The sequence below is a fragment of the Solea senegalensis genome, linkage group LG21 (genome assembly GCF_019176455.1).
Source record: "Solea senegalensis isolate Sse05_10M linkage group LG21, IFAPA_SoseM_1, whole genome shotgun sequence".
Taxonomy (NCBI): Eukaryota; Metazoa; Chordata; class Actinopteri; order Pleuronectiformes; family Soleidae; genus Solea; species Solea senegalensis.
In genome coordinates, this window is record NC_058040.1 from 11,233,362 (window position 1) to 11,256,008 (window position 22,647).

The window sequence follows — 22,647 nt, forward strand, 5'->3', positions numbered from 1 at the left end:
GTGTGAGCGTGTGCACAGTGCGTTCCAGGACACAGAAGGTCGTTGTAGTCGTTTTTGTTTGGTGAGGCCTGTTGGTCCTGTTCTTCTTTCCAGCTCCGGTTTGCCTAATGTGCAAATTCCTCCATTTGCAGGTCACGAGGCTGTAAACACCGCTCCTCCTGCTCCTCCCCCACTCCCTCTCTCTCCCTCTCTCAATCCTTCCTTATTAGATCATCACTTTACGTACGCTTATTCAGTTCAGTGGCGATCAAATGTTGTTTGTGTTGCAAAGGTGAACATGTGATATCAGGTGTGTGTGTGGGGGGGGCTCTGTGTGAATCCGATAATAGTGATATTTATAGAGCTTTGTTAGAGAAAAGGGGGGAGGGGGGGAAAGGAAGAACTCCTCCCCGGTGGGTTGCGCCTTTCAGTTTTGCGCGCTGCTGACAGTCTGGAATATTCCACACTGAAGATTGGCCTCTTCTCTCTGGACAGCTGTCTCTCTGAAGGGCGAATGACTAACTACTTTTTTTTGACAATTGTTCTTGTTTATCCACTTACTGAGCATGGGGCTTTTACGTGTGTGGACATTTTGTACACCCTAAAGGACAATTTAATAACCTTCATAGAGATATTCATATTTCAGGCTGCCAGTTTCACCTTGTGAGTCAAAAAAGCACTCATTTTTTTACTATTATACAGGGTTTTTACATAGCTATATAATGTGCAGTACCCTACGTTTAAAGGAGGTGTGTAGCTGTTTTCTGGAGGCAGAAAAACAGGCAGTGCAGTTTCTCTCTCTCTCTCTCTCTCTCCCTTTCTCTCTGTCTTTGTATGAGCAGGCTTTTATTCTGATGGATTGTTCCCTGAATCAATCTTCAGCTCTTTGAAGCTTTTTGAATTGCTTATTCCAGGACTCTTCAAAATGGTGGTATTGTACTTATTATAATTGAAGCTAATTGTTTTTTCCCCCCCTCTCATCTTTGTAGCTCTCTGTTTGCATGTTAGTGTAATGGTTTGTGTTTTTAGTTTGTTTTCTTTTTCACTGGGCATACCTATGTTTTGTATGTGTTTTTAAAGGTGTTTAAATAAATAGATTACATGCCAATTTCCTTTTGTTTTGTTGTGGAAACTGAAGCAGTTTGTGGTTCTAATTTCATGGTGAATGTACTAACCTTAAATGATTGTAGGCCTTATAGGTTTAAAACAGTAACCCAATCTGTCTTGCAACACTGGAAACCACTCTTAACATTGACAGTGAGACAATGTTGTCCTGCCTTGTCACGGCATGTTGTCCTGCAACATGCCTCGACAAGGTGATAGGATCATCTGGTTGTACAAGTGCAAGTGTTTTCAGGAATAGTTACTTGTGTGTGTGTGTTTGCTTAAAATAGGCTAAAGGCAGAGACAACATCTCCCCTTAAAGAGACAGCTTTCTCCAAAAAAATGTATACACTCCCACCCCATCACCTATAACTACATCCATCCTTAACCAAACAAGTCAAATGTAACCTCCAAAAATTGTTAATAGTGTGTTAGAATTTACTCATATGCATAATGACGGATGATGATCCATTAGAGAAGAAACCATTCTTACATCCACACTCAACTGCTCTCTCCTGACACCCATGGTGACCTACAGACTTGTTCAAAATGTCATTTTATTGCATGGATATCATTCGATACACAGTTACTGTCAAAACAACGCAGTGTTGAATGTGAATCTTTGAAGTTATTGGTCACTACCTCACCTTCGTCTCCCATCGGAGTCCCATTTGAAAAAAAGAATGTGTTGCAGTGTAAATAAGAGACACCGTGCAATTTCTCACAATGTTCTCTCCAACTCAGTCACTTTAAGTCATTTTCATTGGATACATTACACCCTGGGATGTGTGTGTGTGTGTTAGAGAGAGAGAGAGAGAGAGAGAGAGAGAGCGAACAGTTTGTCCTGACGCCCAACTTGTGATGTCACTGCTTTGACGCATGACATCGTCCTTGTACAGTAACGATGCCTAAAAATAATCACATGGATAAAAAAAACCCCAACAACAACAGATAAACATTAATCAGATGAAGTGTACCATTTCCTAATCTGATAACTCTATGCTTGGATACTCTTTCCAATGCGATGAATTTAATCAGTTTAAATCCTATAATTACATTTGTCCTGTTCTATTATTTGGTGGATTCCACTCAAAGGAGTTTTTCCCATGAAGATGCAATGAAATAACCACATTTGGTCAAACTGGCATGTGCTTGGTACACAGTAGAATATTAGAAGGATATGAAAAGAGCTTCATCTGAGAGGAAGAGGAGGGGCTGATGGTTTTACCTGTGCTTGTGTCTGAGAGAAGATCCCACCAGTCACAATGTTGTTGTATCAAAAGCAGCATTCAGTCCCATTCACTGTCACCAGAGCCTCCACCAGACTTAACACTTAACAGTAAAGAGATCTGATTAATGATCTCGTCAGCCCAACTCGCTGACTCATCCTTGGCATTTCCATTGTTTTTATCATGCACACCCCTGTGGATGGAGGTAGAGCTTCACCTCGAGTAACCACCCATTAAATGAAAAAAAGAAAAGAGAGAGAAGGCATTCATAGAGGAAGTAGCTTCAGCCACACTCAGATAATCCACATGTGCAGTCTCGCTCGCTGCTGTTGCGGCTGCAGATACTCATACCCAGAGATGCTGCTTCTCTAAGAAGACCGGCAACAGTGCAGGAGGAAAGCGTGCAGGGGGGGTCAACTGGAAAGTGCTTTGATGTGACAGGAACAGGAAGTGATGAGCAGCTACCTGGTAAAACATGAGACTTGTCTGTTCCTCTCTCAGCTCACTGCCTGAGAACCATCTCAGCTTTTCCAAATATAGGGTTTCAACATGTATTTGACCTAAACGTGGGGGGAAAAACAATTATCATCAGTCCTGTTCTGGCTGGCATCTCTGTGACTGTTTGGAGGCAAAATGACACAAAATGGGGCCGTTGCTGGTACTGGTCCCCCAAAGAAGAAGGTAGAAGAACTCAAAATTGTGATTGTTGGTGATGGAGGATGCGGGAAAACATCTCTCTTGATGGTGTATGCGAAAGGAGATTTTCCAGAGGTAAGAGGAGCTTCATTGCCTTCTAATGTACCTCATTTCTTTATATTATATATCACAGTTTCTGAGGATAAATGTGAAAGAATGTCATGTTATTAGGAAGAAATTTGACACATATAACAGACTGAGTGAGTATATAACTGTACAATGAAATAAACATGTTTCTCCTGTCTCTTCCCTGGGTGTCGAAAACAGAAATATGCACCATCAGTGTTTGAAAAATACTCCACCACAATCTCTCTCGGAGGAAAAGAGATACTTCTCAAGCTGTACGACACAGCTGGTAAGTCTTTCAATTCAAAGTCACCTGTGCTGTGGGTTTAAGATCGGCAAATCAGTGTCTCAGTGTGGCATATATTGAATTTATGTGAAAAGACAGGGTTTTGAACATCCAAGCACACAGAAGTGTAACCGAAACTGATAAAGAAGCACACACTGACAGAGTTGGGAGGAATTACTTTATAGTGATAAGCAGTATCTTCTTAGATATGTAAGCAATGCCAACAGTGTGTCTGGTTTATTCCGACACTGAGCGACACAGAGGAAGTGGTAAAGGTTTGACAGTCACACCAGAGCGTCATCACAGTCCTTTTTTTTTAAGGAACTGACAAGTTGTTTCTCACTAATCACAAGCTTTTGGTGAAGAAACCTGCACTGAAAGTTCATGTCACCTCTCATGATGCTTGACTTTATGCATTTATCAAATATAATCTCTGCGTGTGTTGATATTTGGTAAATAGGATATGTGGTCTTATATTCAATGTCAACTATTTTTACATACCAAACGTATCCCATTTGTTTTGCTGTACCTCTATGGAACATAAAGACTGAATTGTTTGTTGTGAAGTGACAAGCTGAAGTCATTTCATTTTCAGGAAAGACCAAAATGTCAACTTATCTTCTATAATGCTGCAGCAGCTTACACCAGCGGATAAGGAAGCCGAAGCCAGGATGTGGTTTTAAACGTCTTCACAGTAACATATGTAGTATTTTTTTGAGTCGTTGTCTTTCTATCCGTCATTGAACACAAAGGTTACACCTTTCTTTCTTTCTCTTTTGTTTTAGGACAGGAGGACTACGACAGACTCCGGCCACTCTCTTACCAAGAGGCCAATCTGGTCATCGTCTGCTTTGATGTGACCAACCCCACCAGCTTTGAGAACGTCATGATAAAGGTAATCACTTCTGCGGCGCGTAGACAAAAACACACACACAAAGTTTCACATGCAGATAAAGAACAATGTCAGCGCGGTCAAAGGCAGTTTCAGGGTTTTGCTGTTCAAATTGACTTTGTCAATGATTGTTAGGGTCTGGTGTCGTCTGCATTCTTTTAACTATGATTAACTCGTGCGGTCGTGGACATTGACCTTGCGCATGCAAGAAACCGAACACTGCACTGCAACACTTTCTCTTCATACAATCATTGAATCTAATCCTTGTATTAATAATGCAGTGTTGTTGTTGTTGTTGTTGTTGTTGTTGTTTAAATCACAGTGGTACCCAGAGGTGAAGCATTTCTGTCAGGACATACCGGTCATCCTGATTGGCTGCAAGACTGACCTCAGGAAGGACAGGGAGTGTACGAGGAAACTGAAGGCCTTGAATCTGAGTCCCATTACGTACGCACAGGTGAGGCCTCGCACAGTGTGCATGCATTCATTTACTGGCCTTTGACTTGAGGTTAGAGGAAGCAGCTTCTGCACAGTTTAACAGTCTCATTATTTTGGGTGTTGGATACAGGCCGAGGAGACCCGGCAGCACATGAAAGCAGAGCTCTACCTCGAGTGTTCGGCGAAGTATCAGGAGAACGTAGAAGACATTTTCAGAGAGGCCACCAAGATGGCCCTGGCCTTCTGTCGGAAACAGAAGATGTGTAAGAGGAAGAGGAATTGTGTAGTTCTCTGAGGTCAAAGATGAGCACCTAAGGCCGTCTAATTTTGTGTTAAGAGAGTTTGGATGTTCAGGTAATGTCCCAGGATGTTTGGGCCTCACTGAATCATGACAGTGTTTTCCTTTTGCTGTCAAATGAAAGGAGGACTAATGATGCAACAGGAAAATCGGTTTTGCAAGACATTGCAGAATGGAGATATAGTGTTATACACAACTTGAAACTCCTTGGGTGAATGTGTTAACTTTTCTATGGGAAAATGTTTTCTAAATCTTGTTTTAATTTTTTTTTAAAAAGATTAAACATTGCACTATTTGCAAACCGATATGTATTTATTAGAGGAGCCGAACAGTTCCCTCGTGTTATGTCAACATGGGTTTTCCTGTGGCTTTTACAGCCGGCGTTTAAATGTCTGATAATATGGTTTAAAATCTGCTGGCAGAAAGCAAATACACCGAGATTCAATAACAACGGCACTGTAGCTTGTTCAGGCTTGAGAAGAAGTAACAACGTGTTAACACCCTACAAGGTTAGATCATTTACAGTAAAACAAATGATAAAACTGTTTTGTCAACTGAAGCAGAGGGCTCTTATCTTTACCAACAGTGCCCACTAGTGTTGTAAAAACCTGAATGCATCACTGTCAAATAAATTCAACGACCTCCGTGTCTCGGTGCACAAAATACACAGAAAAAAAATATTTGAATTGCATGTTCATTTTTTTTTTTAATACTTTTTACAACAATGTACAGAGAATTTGTCAACCGTCTCTCAGGCACCAATTACAAACTTGAAGATGAAAGATGTTTTATGGCTACATGATCAACGAGAGAGGGGTGGGGGTCTTAAATGTGTTATGTGCATTCTGGCAGCGCTCACATCAAATGTTACATCTGTGGTTTGTGACTCGTGCTTCAATAAATGTGATACGTGAATTCTGCAGCCCTCTCTCGATGGGAGAAAAATGACAAACCTAGTGCCACCATCATCGTTGACTAGAGGGGAAAAACAGAGACCCGACACCACTACAGTACAGCTGTTTAACTGAACCCACTCGACTCCCCCCCACACCCCCACCAAAGAACATAAACAAGGATGAAATGTGAACCAGACCAAACAACAGCAAAACAGAACAATGCCCTCAGTATCTTTGATCATTTAACATATTTAAATTGGTATATTGATCAGAATTAGAAAATAATAGTAATAATAATCCAGCACATTAGTAATCATTATTGTGTAACATGGTCTCACAGTACAAGTGCTAACAGCAGCATCGTAAAGCATCGTAATACACTTCTGCAACAGCAGAACAGAGTATATGAACAAGCTTGTAGGGCCACATTATTGACCATGATAGTGGACGACAGTAACACCAGTGTTTATGCGAGTGGCGGAGCCAGATAGGCAAGTTCACAGGATGCAAATATAAACGTATGTAAATTCTGCCTGAAGGGAATAACTGTTAGCATTAACCTGGTAGTCCCGACACAAACAGCAGCCTCCAGCTGGAACTCCAGCCTGGAAAACATTAATCACACGACAAGAAATGTCCTAACATCCGTCCTCAGTGAAACCCGAACACATGCAGACACGGTTCACACCCGGCGCGTTAATGTGACCTTGATGATACATCTCCTGTGACCACAGCTGAGATCTGATCTGGCTTCCGTTAACCGACAATGATGACAATCATGTCCATTTGTGAGGAACAAAATGATGTTTGAACAAGTGCGACTGTCACATCCGTCCACTTTAGCCTATGTTGTTAATAGTGTGTTAAATAAATTACTTGATTAGTGTTAAAAACAACAACAACATAGCACTTCATCAGGTCAGAGGACGTCAGCTGAGAAGAAACAGATTGTGATCAAATCTGAGAACAACACATTGGGAACACCCAGATCTGCATGTGATTGGATCACTCAGGACATATGATAATACCAGGTCTGAACAGGGTCTGAACCTTGGTTACCATTTGTCAAGTATGAAGATTTAAAGTTAAAAGACTGACTACTGACAAAAAAAATACTGGTTAGCTGTGAAACGGCACAAATGATAGTTGAGAACTTTACTTTTACGTTAGGAAATGAATTAAGAAAGAAATGTTTGTGCCAGTGGCAGTTTGACTGTTTCTACTTCACAGAAGTATGAAGTATGTACATGACAGAGAGGCAAACTACAGACGGGCGACAAATTAAAGGTAAATAAGACAATCCATCCTTAGACCAGGAGGGGTCACTGACTCCTGTAATTCATGTAAAGTAATGTAAAGCATAAGCTTTGGCCCTGGCAGTCACCAGATTTCAGCACAGAGGGACACCTAGTAGATTTAAGCCAACACTCTCCTATGCCACAGTCATAAAAAACAACACAAGAATGAATATCTACTTGGAAAATGGCAGACAGAAGCTGCTCCGATGGCCCCTTTAAGTTGTCCCGTCTGTAAATTCCTGTTCTGTAACTCGATGCTACCCACTCCCCTTCAGTTGCATATGATTTGACACAGAGGTTCTCGCACAGACACACAGACTCATGCACCGACGCAAACACCTGAATGAGACGCATTCTTTCCACTCACCTATTTGATACACAGAACATAAGCGGCAAAGCTGTTCATCTACAAAAAAGGTGAACTACGCTTTGCGCTGAAATTGACTTGAGCAGCAACGACAGCAACAAAGAGTCATTAGAAAGCAAAAGCTTGTTCACTGGATACTCTGGTGGGACACCGCCGCTGTAATCAAAGCCTGAGAGAAACAGTGGTTTCAGCTTTGTCTTTTTCCCGGGCACCGCGGTCAGTCTCACGAGCGATTGTTTGTGCGTGTTGCTTCAAAGTTACTGGCCGTTGACGAATCTGAGGCGTCTCGTTGAGTTTAGGTCTCAGTCCGTCTTTTGTACCTTTTCCTGGTTCTTCTGAATTTTGTGATGGACGACTTTGACCGTGGTGAGAAAATTCCCCAGGAAGAGGACGAGAAATGTCAGTGCCAACATAAATACCTGAAAGAGATTTCAAGACAAGACGAAGCAAGGAGATAAAAATAGTCAGGAACAGTGGTTAGTTTAAGAAAGACTGGCTGCACATCTTTGGGGCCAACTAATAGTGTCACCCTTATTAAATGTGCCCACAAAATGTGCTTAAATAAATAAAAGCTATTCTATTCTTGACAATAGAGTAATGGATCACATAGCACTTCGATCCTTACCTGCCACTCCTTACAGTCGTCGTGTCCTGCCAAGCGAAACAGGGTCACTGAGTTGTACAGCTGCCAAAACTGCAAAGGAACAAGTGGTTTTATCTTTCATTATGTTGTCCCACAGTGTTTGATCCACATCTTGTTCAGACTGCCACAACAAATCTGTTTTTTTTTTGCATATACAGATTGGTTTTAAAAATCTGACCAGGATCTTCCATCAAACCAGAAACATCCAGTTCTGCAACAAAACTTGAAAGAGAGAAGATGATAAACCTAAATATTTCTCTGCATCCGTGTTTGAAAGCCGCATTAACGTCTCTACCAAAGCAAACCAAACGTCATTACCAAAGCAAACCATGCAGATAGGACACACTAATCCAATTCGATCAGTTTTAATTAATAGTCGGCCTAAAACAAAATCTCATGTAAACAGATTTGTCTGCAGTCTGAACCTAATTATCATATTTGCTGAACTACATGCTCTTCAGACAGAGGCATTTTATAATATTCACACAGATACTAAATGAACGGAAGAAGGCAAAAAGGCTGCAGCTCAATTTTTGAAAACAAACGTTGTGTTTTGACTTACGTGGCCAAAAAAGAGGAATGGCAAAAGAAACGTGAGGCCTCTCCACATCCAGGACTGAAATCCCTCTGCGGAGACACAGAACAAAGAACACCGGTGTTGGGACAATGTGATTCCTGTATCCTCCTCGTTGATGTTTGAGCAGCAAAATTACCGCGGCCTTTTACTCAAGTTACCGTGTCGTCACCGACATTAACAACCGCCTCCGTCTCTCACCTTTACCCTATTTTCCCCCCTGCTGTTCCAGATGGCTGAGTTCAAATGATTAAAATGACTTCCGCCAAAAATAGCCCCCCCAACTTACCCACAGTGAGGTCCAGCTGATTTCTCTCCCCCAGAGCCCGCAGTCGGTATAAGCAGCCGCTCTGGTAGTAATACTGGAGGAACTGAACAAAACCTGCAGGAAGAATTGATAAAAAAAAAAACACACATCTATCTCAATCACCATCGTCAGATTAACACCAGTTACTTTACACAAGGGCTGAACAATTTGGTGAAAACATCCAAATTTGACTTTTTAAAGTCATGTTTTTGTTCAGAATTCCCTGCGTTAACAGACACAAAACATGACCCAATGCCATGGTAACATGGTATTGAATAAATACACATTAAAACAGGTTTATGTCATTCAATTGTGACATCTACTTTCCACAAAAGAAAAAGAGTAAAAAAAACAAACATATAAACTAGGACAACATAAGCCTGACACACTCACACACAAAAAAACAGTATCCACACTATCTCGATGAAGAGTGACTCGTCAGGTGAGGTCTCCTCACATTAGCTGTCACACTGCGAGTCTACATGGGATAAACTGAAGCAGTGGCTGTAAACCGCCAGGACGTGACCTCACTTCTCTATTCTGGTGAGGCGGTAATTTACAGAAAAAAAAAGCATCTACAATTAAGAATGGGCATGAATATTCAATTATATTTTGATTATACATTAGAAATTATATCAGAAAGGTAAAAAAAAATAGTGTTGGAAAACCTATGTAACCTTAGATTAAAACACAAAGTATGTTTAAATTGTCCATTGCAAAAAAAACAGTGTTAAAAATTGGCGATTGGAAGCATATATATACAGTATATAACAATAACATAACAATGTTACAATAACATTAAAATATATAATTATTTAATCTCCAATTTGCCATTTCAACTAAATTTTACACATCACATCCTAAATTAATGACATCTCTATTTATCTTACATCCTTACACCTAACTGCCCGTGTAAACATTTAGTGTCGACTACCAAAGATTGCTGTGTCATCCTGCAGCTTAAATACACGTTATAAAAAAAAGGCCTGTCATGGACTTTTCACTGTCACGTAACAAAAGCGGTGTTGCGGGGTGATCTTGTCCTGGACTTGCTCCTGCCTTCGCAGACTGTGAGATAGTATCTGACACATGTCTTTGCATCTCAATTGCGGGATACTTATTTTAATGACTGTTGAGTTAATGATGTACTTGTTCCCTCGTGGTACAATCAAGTAGAAGATAAATGTTAAAAAAAAAAAGAGTCAATGATTGATTACTTGTCAAAGTTAGAGGTTCTTCTTATCAGATAATTGAATATTTGGAGGTTTGAACTATTATCCAGAACATGGAGGAAATCTGAAATAAGTTTATTGATTAATCTATCAATTAACTGGCAGATTAATTAATTATTAAAAATCATTCTGCTAGTTATTTAGCCAACTAGTAAATAAAATATGCATCATGTGAAAACAATGCAACTGTAACAGTACTCCTATAGCTGGTGTCTAAAAGCAGTGATCAACCATAAGCATTTAAGCACCACGCAGAAGGACAGAACGTGTGTGAACTTGACCTCAGAATCAGGCTACACGCAACCAAAGTCATCAACAGCAACAAAAACACAAGGCTCTCTAAAAATCACAAGGTTACTGCTGCTGCTGCTGTTTAAAGGATACAATCTTTATCAAACTAGTCAAGAAATACACAATATCATCACCTCTGTACTCTTTGATCCACATATGTAAAACAGACTGAAAAATTCTTACTCTGATAAATGGAGAAAGCAAGAAACTGGCTTCTGAACATCTGATACATGGGTCCCTCTGGCCTGTAAGACGATACACAGCATTGAATTAATACACAGCAGCCGTCCCTGCTTCAGCATTTGAGTAATCTGTGGAATCAAAGCAGACTCACCAGGTAAGCATTACACCTGACAGGAAGGTGGATACATAATGATGGGACACCCACCAACCTTTGATCCTGAAAGAATGTGAGGAGATTAAATTATGAAATAGAAATAACAACAAACACTGTAGAATATGAAATATGAAAATGTAATATCACCATTATCCTGACCGAAATAACCACAATTAACTATATTGTTGTGATAATTATAAAAATATTCTGTAACGATAATGACAATACACCATGATTTACTTATTGCTGGGACTTTCTACTGTGATGCACATTGAAATTGTTCAGTATTTAGCAACTAAATAATAATAATAAAGGATGAATTTGCTTTTACAAAAGACACAGAAGAAGAAAACAACTAATAACGACAGTGTCGCAACACACCTGGAGCCATTGCTCATGAGGATGCTTTCCCTTATGGTCAAAGTGCAGTAGTACCACACGAGCAGAAAATTGAAGATTTCATCAGTGACACTATACAAACCAGGGGAAATAAAACAGTGAGCCTCACTTTAAAAGTGCAAACATTAATTACAAAACTGCTTTAGGCAGAAAGATTTGCTCACCGATAGTTGAGAAAGAAGAGGCAGGTTATGGCTCCAAACATCAGTATTATCGTCATGTAAAGCTTAAATTTCTCATACTCGTCTTTGTAGGCAAATCTGTGAGAAGAAAACAGAGAACACCGGTAAAATATGCAACAAATACACACAAATCCAGTCTACATTGTTGTCCTGAGGCAAAAATACTTCACATACTTTGCTTGGTTACTGAGGAGCGTTACATTCACATTGCCCAGGACCAAATTCAGGTAGAGTCTGGAAACAACAAGAGAGCAAAAACATAATTATAAAAGGACTTAAAGTCACAGCTGACATTGATAAAACAGGCGACATAGAAATGAACTGACCCATTTCTCTTTGGCAAATACGCTTCCATATCAAAGAATACATTTTCCTTGTCTTTCATTTGAGTTTGGATGTCTGTCACCAGCTTCAAATCATTCTCCTCACACGTTTTTGCATATCTGTAGACAAGACACAATGTTGGTGAGTGAAAAAGTAAACAAGAGGAAGAATTCCGGAACACTCCGTCTCATAAGATTGAGTATGATTATGCTAATGATTGGTCTTTAATTATACCGTACTTTTTAAAACCACTACAAGTGAAAACAAGCAACATCACTGTATATTACAGATACAGGAAATATCAAGGAAATAGAAAAGACAACTTGTCAAACCAGCAGGGCAGTCAATGAAAACAAAACCAGTTAGTGCCACCAGTTAGAATATCCATCAATTAAATCCATAAAATCTATGAGAATCCAGACATAAAAATGTATTAAAATCCAGAAAAACAGATTGAGAGCAGATTAAAATGAGTTCACTGGATGGATTTAAAGACCTGACTCTGAGGCATCTTTTCACAGCTTTCAACCATACCATGATATGTTACAAGATGTGTTACAAGATATGTTACCACAAACAAGTGATAATGATTCTGTGTAAAGTTTGCAATTTACCTGAAATAACTAAAATAAAATGTCCACAAACAACAGCAATGAAATAAAAACTGGCCAAACGTTTATTTGCTGAGTAAACATGTTGTTCAGCTGAGCTGAAGAAATCCAATAACTCCGCCTTGACTTGGGGTTTGTTTTAATATGGCGAGATTTTGTGTGATCATAAACTGTTTCCTCATCCTGTTGAATTTACTGCAAAACATTTTTTAAAGTGGAGATAAAATATCAACCATCATGCTGACACGTCCACAACATGTGCCTTAAAGGCAACAATGCATGATGATCATCATGTGGGTCCAGTGGAAATAGGTTTTTCATCACATGGCAAATTAGAGCTACAAGATAACTAACGATTTTCTCAATTAATCGAGTAGTTGTTTTATTCAGTTTTAATGATTTCTTTGTTATATGAAGCAAAGAACCACAAAATCTTCACATTTAAGAAGCTGAAAAACCAGAAAACTAGAAAATAGTTGATGATTCATTTAGTAAATGATTAATAATTGAATAATTGTTGCAGCTCTATAGCAAATATACTCTGAAAGTGAAAAATGTGGTGTTTCATGTCACTGATCAAGAGAATACGTACTTGGATAAGCTGTGCCTCAGGTCTTTCAGGCATTTTCTCTGTTTACTGATGGCGCTGCTGCATGTTGTCTGAAGATTGGTGAGCTCCTCGAGCTTTTGTCTGTATACTTTGTGAGTTTCCTGGGGATGAAACGCATGCAAAAATGAACAAATACAATTTGAAAGTGCAGGAATGTCTGCTGTACTGCTGCTAAAATTATCACAGGATAAGATCAATTTGTCACATTCTACTAAAATTACTTTTGAGAGATTGTGGCGTAAGCTCAATAAAACCTTTGCCAAGTTTAACACATTCTCAGTGGAGAACAGTGAAAAGAGTCTCTGTTCAGTGGAGATGTAAACACTTCCTGCTGTGAAATCTCGTTTCATCCTTCTGTCTCAGTGCAAACAGTCCATGACTCTAATGTGATGAAATACAACGCCTGGTTTGCACGCATTTATGCTGGTTAAGCAAAACCACATTTTCCACACTCGACTTAAAAGTTTTGGTCACATCTACCGGTAGATGAGATCAGAGTATGAACGTCAAGGATAAAAAAATACAAATCGGAGGTCAGTCTTAGTTAGTTGTGTCAAAATGAAGAAGCAGTCTGAACTTGAAATAAAATATCATCTCCTGTGTCCTTTTTTACTACGGTTCGAAGCAGATCCTCCTGACCTTTCAAAGGAGAAGCAAACGATGGGACACCACACTGGTCACTGTGCTTTCAATGGTACTGTAGGTGTATCACATGACAGTTTTTTTCCCCTCATCAGTAATGTCAACATGTGCACAGCCTTCTGCAAACAGGGTTTACTAAAGGTCAATCAAACAACAGTTTGAATCTCATCAAATCCACAGCCTAGAGTTTTGAACTTGAATATGGAAAAGCACAAATGGTAAGATAAGGTATGTATGTAGAGTGGGTGGGAAAACTGAAGACGGTTATACAGGAAATGTGAGCTTCACTGAAGAAAATCCCACGACAGTTGCTTAGCAGCTTCATTGTGCTTCCCTGTGGAGCAGCTCCAGATTTGTTAGGTTTTGAGGTTTGAATCACTCATCCATGTCTCAGGTTTATGAGGAGAGACGGTGGTAGCACAGTTCATGTTTACGACGCCTTCATTCATATCAGGACAAACTTTGACATCATTATCCCTGCCTCAATTTCCTCATGTTTGACGACGGCAATGCTCTCTCCTCACATGCTTAAACCAACAGAAGGAACACATTACTTCTACCCTGACTTCCAACAAGTTTTAGAATTCATTTAAAGACTTTATAGCCCCATCCAGAATTGCAGCTAAATATATTGCTGATCTTCTAACACCATTTTCAGTTCAAGCACCCGCTCTCTGGAACAGTCACCTGAGATCTATTTGGCAAGCTTATTCTCCCCTGTAAAAATTCCTTCTTTTTTTCTATAAAAGGACAAGTGTGCTTTTATAGGACTCTGTGTCTGAATTTTACCTTTCAATAATTTTCAGCGCTTTTAGGGTGTAATGTTTTCTTCATGCTATATTAATACTTTAATTGTTTTTCTCTCCTTCATTCTATGTTTGCAGTCATTCCCAGATCCTGGGTTGTGGAAGACTTTTAAGGAGGTTCATCCATCCATTTTCTACCTCTTTATCCTCCACATGAGGAACACAGGGAAAGCTACCACCAATCCCAGCTGACATAGGGTGACGAGCATGGTACATCCTGGACAGGTCACCAGTACATCACAGAGCCATATACAGAGACGAACAACAATTCACTCTCACCAAACAAATTTACTGTTACCAGACTTTTGTAGGTGTGGAATCATGACATGATACGTGATGCATGGTCCATGATACCCATAATATCACAATAGAGAGGAACTGTTTACTTTAGAGCGCATTCATTTATTAAAATATAAATTATTGCATTGCATGAGGAGGGACAATGATATATTTTTTACCTAGCCCTTGCCTTTTACGTGTGATTTTTGAGTAAATGCATTAATTAACATGCATACAATCAAAGTGAGTCATTTGCCAAAACATTTCTTGGTTTTTAACCGAAAATATTTGACTGTACTTTGCCTGCATATTAAAGGCTACTTTTTAATGCGTGATTATTTGCAGCAATTAATTACTGTGTCATGATACTGTACTTTCACAGTAAGTGACAGTTTTATTTTGTAATAAATGACTGCATTTAAAACTGTTCACTGTAACTTCACAGTAGCTCTGCCCTACACAGCATTACTGTGATTTATAATGTAATATAAATGCAGTATTTAACTCTAACTTTACTGTATTTGCGCCTTATATTACTGTGCTTTGGCATAAATTATTGAAGCTGAATTATTATTATGCATGTATAATAATGTAGGTAATGTTTTCAAGTTAGCTAGCTAGCTAAAACGAGCTAGCACGGTAGTGATGATGCATGGGGGTGTGTTCACTCAGTGTCTAGGAAATAATTTACAAAAGCAAGGCATCGATAACTAACACGCGTAGTAATTCAACTTTTGTAGCAGTCGTTCACATTCACGAGCCACACAGTGCTGCAGTGTGTGCGGGGTTAGCTAAGTTTCTGTAGCTTCTTTTTTTAGCCATATTAAAGTCAAGCAACCTGCTGCTAAGATTAGCAGCTAAAACACAAGGACACTGCCGTAAAGTGACAGGTTATACACTTCCAGTGAAGCATAACTTGTGACATCAAATGTGCTGCTAACTTTTATATCTTAGCTCGATTTAAGGCTGAGTCGAGAATGAATGGCGAATGGGAAAGCTCCAGTAAAACACGCCACTACAGTCAGTGGCATCATTCACGACACACAACATCTACGACAGACGAAGCTCTATTCGTCTGTCAGTGTCTACTATCACCTGCAGTTGTTGGTATTCCTCTTCAATTTCCTCCCACTCCGTCTGAAACTTCGGTTTGGACATCGTGCTGCAGCAGCCGGTGTAGTGAGGAGACAGAGAGAGGACGGTCTGGCTCTGCCGCTTCTCCTCCACAGTGACCGTTCAATCTCACGTTTAACTGCACTGCGCACGCGCACACCACAACCTTACTACTACAGTATGCAGGACAGACTTTACAATAAAACACATAGAAATGTATTATACATATTTTAATGACTGATTTAAACGACTCGTGTCTAAGTCTGACACAATAGATCCGTTTAAAAATGATTTTCAAAAAAACAAAACAAAAAAACTTCCACCTACTCGGCTTTCACTGCGCTACGTTGCTAGGATACAACGATCACCCAACTCAGGACTCCGGTCAACTCTGTTAGCTTGGATCGCTTCTTGACGAAGTTATATTAATTAATTACGTCGCAACATATTAAGACTTGAATACACAAAGGGTAAGTGTTTGATATTCCTTCCTACCTGGTGCAAAGTTACAGAGTTGTTAGATAGACAGGTCAGAAAACAACTGATTAAACTTTATCATGCATTTGTTTGCACCATATCAGGGCCGGTCCAAGACTTTCTGGGGCCCAAAGCAGAATTGGTGCTTGAATATTGTTGATAGAAATGTAACACTATACATTGGATTATTTATAGCTATGTTATTTAAATCTAACCAGTGTCACTTTTCTTTTTTAAATTAGAGGGTAGTAAAATCACAAAAAAATGGCCAAGTATTAATTAGCACGTTTGTATAGTATTATATCTAGATTTCTTTAATATGTTAAAATGTTTTGGTTTCTTTTCTTTTTTCTTTACACACTGATGTTCAGCAAACTAAAGTTTAGTTTGCTTATGTCTCTGCACTATATTACCTTATCTTCAAAATCAACGAGACATGCTACAACTTACATGTAGTGTATGTGGTGTGGTGTTTTTGTTTACACAAGGATATTTTATGTTTTTATCAAATCTGTGAATTGCATTACACACGCTGCACATGCTAGACATTTTTATTGTTGTATTTATTCCTGTATTTGATTCTTGCAATGCAGAGTTTTTCCCTTTTATAGTTGTCATCTATAGTCTATGACATACAGCATACAGCAAATATATGCATACCAGCAAATAAACTCAGTCAATATTCACGTTTTGGCAGCGGTTCAGTGAAAGTTAATAGAAGGCATTTCCATTGGAAGTGGTGAGCATTAAAATAAATCATGTGCATGCTAAACAAAAAGATACAAACTTAATTGTGTTCAACAATAAACTGATAAATAAACACATTGTTATTGATCTGATGTTTTTTTTTTCTTTCTTCTTTCTTTTTCTTTATAAAATGAGTTTGTTTTTTACATTTGGGGTGAAAGCTTCATTGCTGCCTCCAGCCATGCCTTATATTAAGACACCTCAGAAAAATGAACCACTGACAAGACAGCTGGACGTGAAGTCGCAGAAATGTGGACTGCGACACACAGTTTACTCACCCACTGGGAATGAATACACTGGTGAATGGCAGGACAACAAGAAACATGGTGAGATTTCTTTTGACAGTTTGCATATTTCTGAACACCTGGTTATAGTTGATTTTAAATTTTTAATTAATTCATTACCCTTTAATCCATTGTTTATGCTTGAAAATTTATGGAAGGGAAGGGAACTCAGATTTGGAGGACGTCTGGTGCCATTTATAACGGAGAGTGGAAATTTGGCAAATATGACGGATACGGTACCTACAGTGAACTACTGCCAGAAACAAACAAATATGTCAGAAAGTACTGTGGAACGTGGAAAAATGGAAAGAAGCATGTATGTATCAGACATATACTTTCATATGACCACATGATGTAGTTACTCTGTGATATTTTTGCACTATTTTCTATCCCCCTCAGGGTGAAGGGACCTTCTCCTACAGTAACTCTGACGTTTATGAGGGGGAGTGGAGTGAAGGACAAAGGAGTGGCTGGGGAAAAATCTATTACAAGAATGGGGATATCTACGAGGGAGAGTGGATGAGGGATAAGTGTCATGGCCAAGGCATTATTCAATTTGGTAAAGCTATTTGTTTTAAATACATTTTCTGGATCAAACACAGATATTATGGCATGGTGGGATCTGGGTTAAACTCTTCACTTTCTTATTTGTGTCCAAGCAAATGGGAATTGGTATGAAGGTGCCTGGCAATATGGCAAGAGGAACGGTGATGGAAAGTTCTACTATTCTGACAAAGGGCAGCTATATAAAGGATTGTGGGTGGATGGAGTGGCAAAATGTGGGACCCTGACTGATTGTGGGAGGGATAACGCACCAATGCCAACAAAATATCCAATTCCAAAGGTATGATATTATGAGTGTGGCTACTACTAGGTTGGTTTATTTATTTAAATGATGGTACCATGTACAACAAAAGCACAATTGAAACTTCTTCTATCTTCTTTTTCAAGCTAGGTCTTGTGGATGCAGAGTTAGTTTTAAAGGAAGCCCGGTCAGTGTGAATTGATCGATACTGATGAACAACAAGAGGATCAACAGCAAGTTTTCACCCAATGCACAAACAAAATAACATCTCAGTATTTAGACAAAAATATTTACACTCAAATATTTTTCTGTGGAACAATCTTTTATGATTTAACATTCCAATCAAAATAGAAAAATAAAATAAAATAACGGTGCTGAATTACACGTTCACAGGCTAACCAAGCGGTTTATATGATACATTTAGTACATGTTAAATATTTTTTATTGTATTCACTGGCAACTATTAGACTTTGTTATATTAGCTGATATTAGCTGTTAGCTGATAAACAAGCCACTCTTAATTATTCATTAGGAAAGCTCTGATACTATTAAGAGTTTAACGGATTACTTAATTAGTTTGTTTCCACAATTAGAGGACAATCGCCTCTTCTTATCTGAATATCTGCATCCAACCAGCTAGATCACAATGTTCTGCTTTCTGAACATTAACAAATGAATCTCCAGCTGAATCTCCAGGTCTACCTCCTCTAACTCAGACATTATCTGTTATCAACTGGTTTGAAAATGTTGTATTGTGACTAAATAGTTTTATTATCCAGACCAAAGTTAGGTTATAGTAAATATTGATTTGATAGACAAGCACTCCAATGGCACTGCTTAAGAGTGAATGAAGGAACGCAGCTTGCTCATTGTGAATTTACAAAATGAAGCACAGGGAAGTGTGTTATACAGATAAGTTATTCCACAATGAGATGTGATTATGGAATATGTGTTATGTTAAGTGAAAATTCTTTAGAAAAGAATTATTTGCATAAATAATTTCATAAACTTTAAATGTTGTGGATGTGACTTAATACTTTGTAACTTCAGAAACTATGAAAGCCTGTTTCTGTAAAAAAGTGTTTATTTCATAACCACAGTCTGTGCGCTACAACATGTCAGCAAATTTGCTCAAACAATATTCAAGTTTTAGGCCTCTGTGGAGACGGTCTACACAGGGGTTACAAAAGCAAGCAGTGAACACCTACAATAGATCATGTGCACAGTGAACAAGGAGTTAAAAGTTGAATACTTGTGGTTCACAAAAATAAATAAATGCAGCAAGCAACAGACACGATTCCTTGTATTGTTATGTGAGATCACCCAACTATCACAGTTAAGACATGAATTTTAAATTACATGCGTCTTGGCAGGTCTGTTAGTTCACAGTTGATCAAGCATTCAAAAAAAATACTTTTTCCACAAAACTCAATGAACCACAGATATGTGAGATATACATCTTCATCCATGTTAAAAAAAAGAAAAAAAAAGAGAGAAGCCAAGCCATGGCTTCTGGGTTGAATCCACCATACTTTATGGAAAATGTGAGCTTGGAGACTGTAAGATGGAAGAGTCTCCTCTGTTGTCCAGCTCGTTCTGAAGCCTGGTGAGGTTAGAAAGCTCCTCCAGCTCTTGGAACTGTCTGTCCGTCTTGTGGCTGACCAATGAGCGGTAGAAATGCACAGCAAAGACTATGAAGACTAAACCAAAGGGGACCATGATGGAGGTGGACGTAATGGCAGCGGCAACGCCAGAGGAAACGGTGTTATTGTTGGACTTGTTGGGCTTGATTGGCAAAAATTTGACCCAACAGAGGAGAACCACCTCAGCTAAAAAGAGCAAAGTACCAATGACTGTAGAGAAAGCCCACGCCAGTTCGATGTGCCGGTGCATTCGCTCGTGTGGAGACTCCTTCACAGAGTTGAGGTTGTGGACATTACTGACAGCCTCTATATTGGGCAGGATGCAGGTGCTGACCATCAGAGCAAACAGATGAACAGCCACAAGGACAGTGGTGCAGGCACTGAAGGCAATAAGGAGAGCGGGTGGGTAAGGATAGCTGTTGTCCAGCTGTACTTCCACCATAGCCACCTGGAAAGGAGGGGACAGAAAACAACTTTAGACTTTCTTTTCTGTTATAGCCACGTGGAACAAAATCACATCATAAACATCAATCATTTAAGTCTCATTTCAAAATATGACTCACTGACAATCAAATGTGAAAAACATTAAACATTTCTGTTGCTAGCCTCCTGCTTTTCCCCCTTCTATTATTACAAGCATGTTTCCTATTCAGTTATCTGTTGTTTCATATACTCACACATCACTTTGTTCGGTACACTCATTCAACGACTTGTTCATGCAAATATCTTATCAGGGACATGGTAATGGCTTTATGCATTCAGGCGTGTAGACACGCTCAAGGTGACCGGCTGGAGTTCCCAGCAAGAATTAGAATGAAGAAGAAAGGTGATTTAAGACTTTGAAACTGACTGTTTGTTTCAGAAACTGTTGATCTACAAGGATTTTCACACATCACTGTCTCTATGTCAGAGGAGAATGACCAGACTGGTTTGAAATGATAGAGAGGCAACATTATGCAGACCAAATGTAAACAACCATGTAGCAGATGGGCTACAGCAGCACTCTATTTTAAACCTTGACTTTTAAAGTTAAATTTAAATTCGTTGACCAACATGAATGTTTGTATCTGAGCCCTCACATAATGTGTAGCAGTTTTTCTTTTTACCAAGATGTTGGCCTTCTCCCAGCCAGGCTTACAATATAATCAAATAATAACATGTACAACAAGTACTTTGTGTCTACACTGATGTTCAATTGTACAATAAAAACAAAATGTAAAAAATAGCACATTTATAAACAAGTAATAATAAGTTCATTCCAGTCACTAACAATAAGATAAAAATCAAAACCTCTATCTGACACGTTGACCATGCAAAGACACCTGTTTAAAAAATAACGTCTAACAGCTGACCGATCTGTGGAGCAATGACGGGGTAGTTTTGGAGACAATTGTTACCATAGCAAATCCAGAGAGCAGCGCTGATGTCCGGCTGGAAGCCTTCAGCTTGGCTCGGCTCAGGTACAGTTTCCTCCAGGACAGCGCCTGCAGTGAATGCTCGTTCAGACTCATGCTGACGTGTCTTCGCGTCTGAGGACTGTTATTTTATTTTTTATTTTACCTTCTGTTACTCAAGAGAGACGCGATTCAAACAAGTGTTCAACATGCTAACGATAACAACGGCGCACACTTCACCCTCGTCGAGAACTGCGGAAGCTATTTTTCCACCAGGCACCTCCAGACCAGACTCTCCGGCACGCCGAGTCTGCACCTTACATTACCCACAAGTCTGTGCGCCACCGCGACAACATCCGCTACTGTCAGCTACGTTTGTTTTAATGGGGGTGAATTCTGGCTTTAGCTTAGCACTACGTTTATATTGGTTTAACAACCTTTAGTGTGCAGTATTAGTTAAATTATTTACTAAAAATAAAATAAAATAAATAACAAAACGAGAACAAACAAAAAATATTGAGAGTTCTTTCTTTTTCTTTTTTCTTTTCTTCTTATTGTTTTATTTTTTAAGGAAAGCGACAATGCATATTAATAAACATTAGAATGTAAAATATTTCTTTTAATTACATTTATTTGCACCACTGTAATTGAGTACGTTTTTTTGTACTTGTGTAAACTTTGGCAGGAAATGATGAGGACAGGTGAATGATGTGAACAGGTGAATGATGAGGACAGGTCAATGATGTGAACAGGTGAATGAATGATGAGGACAGGTGACTTGGCACTAATTAAGGTCCCAGAGTGAGTGAGAAAGTTAAAACATTTGTGACCTTTACGAACCATTTTGAATGATACATTATGTGTTCACATATTTTATTTTGTAAAGATTTGCCTTTAATTAAAAACAATTAACCTGAGATTTGTATCCCCTTGTCCTTTTTAGCATAGAAAAACAAGAAAGAACATCAATGTTGTTAAAAAAGTAACTAAGTAACTTTTACTCTGAGTACATTTTGAACAAGCTGCTTTTTTACTTTAACTTTAAAAAGTATATTTTTGACCGGTACTTTTACTTGTGGTCACACGGTGATGTAGTGGTTAGCACTCTCGCCTTGCAGCGAGAAGACCCGGGTTCGAGCCCCGGTTGGAACAAGGGCCTTTCTGCATGGAGTTTGCATGTTCTCCCCGTGTGTGCGTGGGTTCTCTCTGGGTTCTCCGGCTTCCTCCCACAGTCCAAAAACATGCAATGTGGGGATTAGGTATATTGGACGCTCTAAATTGACCATAGGAGTGAGTGTGAGAGTGAATGACTGTTTGTCTCTAGCTGTGTGTGGCCCTGCGATGGACTGGCGAACTGTCCAGGGTGTACCCCTACATCGCCCGATGTAGCTGAGATTG

General features: G+C 39.2%; 4 protein-coding genes across 7 annotated transcripts; 2 read left to right on the forward strand and 2 right to left on the reverse strand.

The window, feature by feature from the left end:
* The first annotated feature begins 1,077 nt into the window (after positions 1-1,077).
* On the forward strand, positions 1,078-5,903 carry rhof (ras homolog family member F). Its single transcript, XM_044012343.1, has 5 exons — positions 1,078-3,083; positions 3,276-3,363; positions 4,146-4,255; positions 4,575-4,709; positions 4,821-5,903. Exons 1-5 carry the CDS (start codon positions 2,946-2,948, stop codon positions 4,983-4,985), a joined length of 636 nt encoding a protein of 211 aa, XP_043868278.1. The 5' UTR covers positions 1,078-2,945; the 3' UTR covers positions 4,986-5,903.
* On the reverse strand, positions 5,669-16,026 carry tmem120b (transmembrane protein 120B). The gene is made up of 12 exons (XM_044012342.1): positions 15,882-16,026; positions 13,042-13,160; positions 11,841-11,957; positions 11,689-11,748; positions 11,497-11,592; positions 11,315-11,404; positions 10,931-10,996; positions 10,780-10,841; positions 9,056-9,148; positions 8,755-8,819; positions 8,175-8,243; positions 5,669-7,968 (listed from the first exon to the last, which is right to left on the reverse strand). Exons 1-12 carry the CDS (start codon positions 15,942-15,944, stop codon positions 7,852-7,854), a joined length of 1,017 nt encoding a protein of 338 aa, XP_043868277.1. The 5' UTR covers positions 15,945-16,026; the 3' UTR covers positions 5,669-7,851.
* Positions 16,027-16,263: 237 nt separating this feature from the next.
* On the forward strand, positions 16,264-19,502 carry morn3 (MORN repeat containing 3). 4 transcript variants are annotated; one of them, XM_044013027.1, is made up of 6 exons: positions 16,264-16,369; positions 17,259-17,449; positions 17,566-17,723; positions 17,807-17,966; positions 18,067-18,251; positions 18,359-19,502. In XM_044013027.1, the coding sequence occupies exons 2-6, from the start codon at positions 17,305-17,307 to the stop codon at positions 18,407-18,409; spliced, it is 699 nt and encodes a 232-aa protein (XP_043868962.1). In that variant the 5' UTR covers positions 16,264-16,369; positions 17,259-17,304; the 3' UTR covers positions 18,410-19,502. The 4 variants fall into 4 exon arrangements, with proteins under 4 accessions (XP_043868962.1, XP_043868961.1, XP_043868959.1 ...); XM_044013026.1 differs by having other exon boundaries at positions 17,285-17,449; XM_044013024.1 differs by having other exon boundaries at positions 16,264-17,449.
* orai1b (ORAI calcium release-activated calcium modulator 1b) lies at positions 19,279-21,593 on the reverse strand. The gene is made up of 2 exons (XM_044013028.1): positions 21,253-21,593; positions 19,279-20,303 (listed from the first exon to the last, which is right to left on the reverse strand). The coding sequence occupies exons 1-2, from the start codon at positions 21,364-21,366 to the stop codon at positions 19,746-19,748; spliced, it is 672 nt and encodes a 223-aa protein (XP_043868963.1). The 5' UTR covers positions 21,367-21,593; the 3' UTR covers positions 19,279-19,745.
* Positions 21,594-22,647: the final 1,054 nt, after the last annotated feature.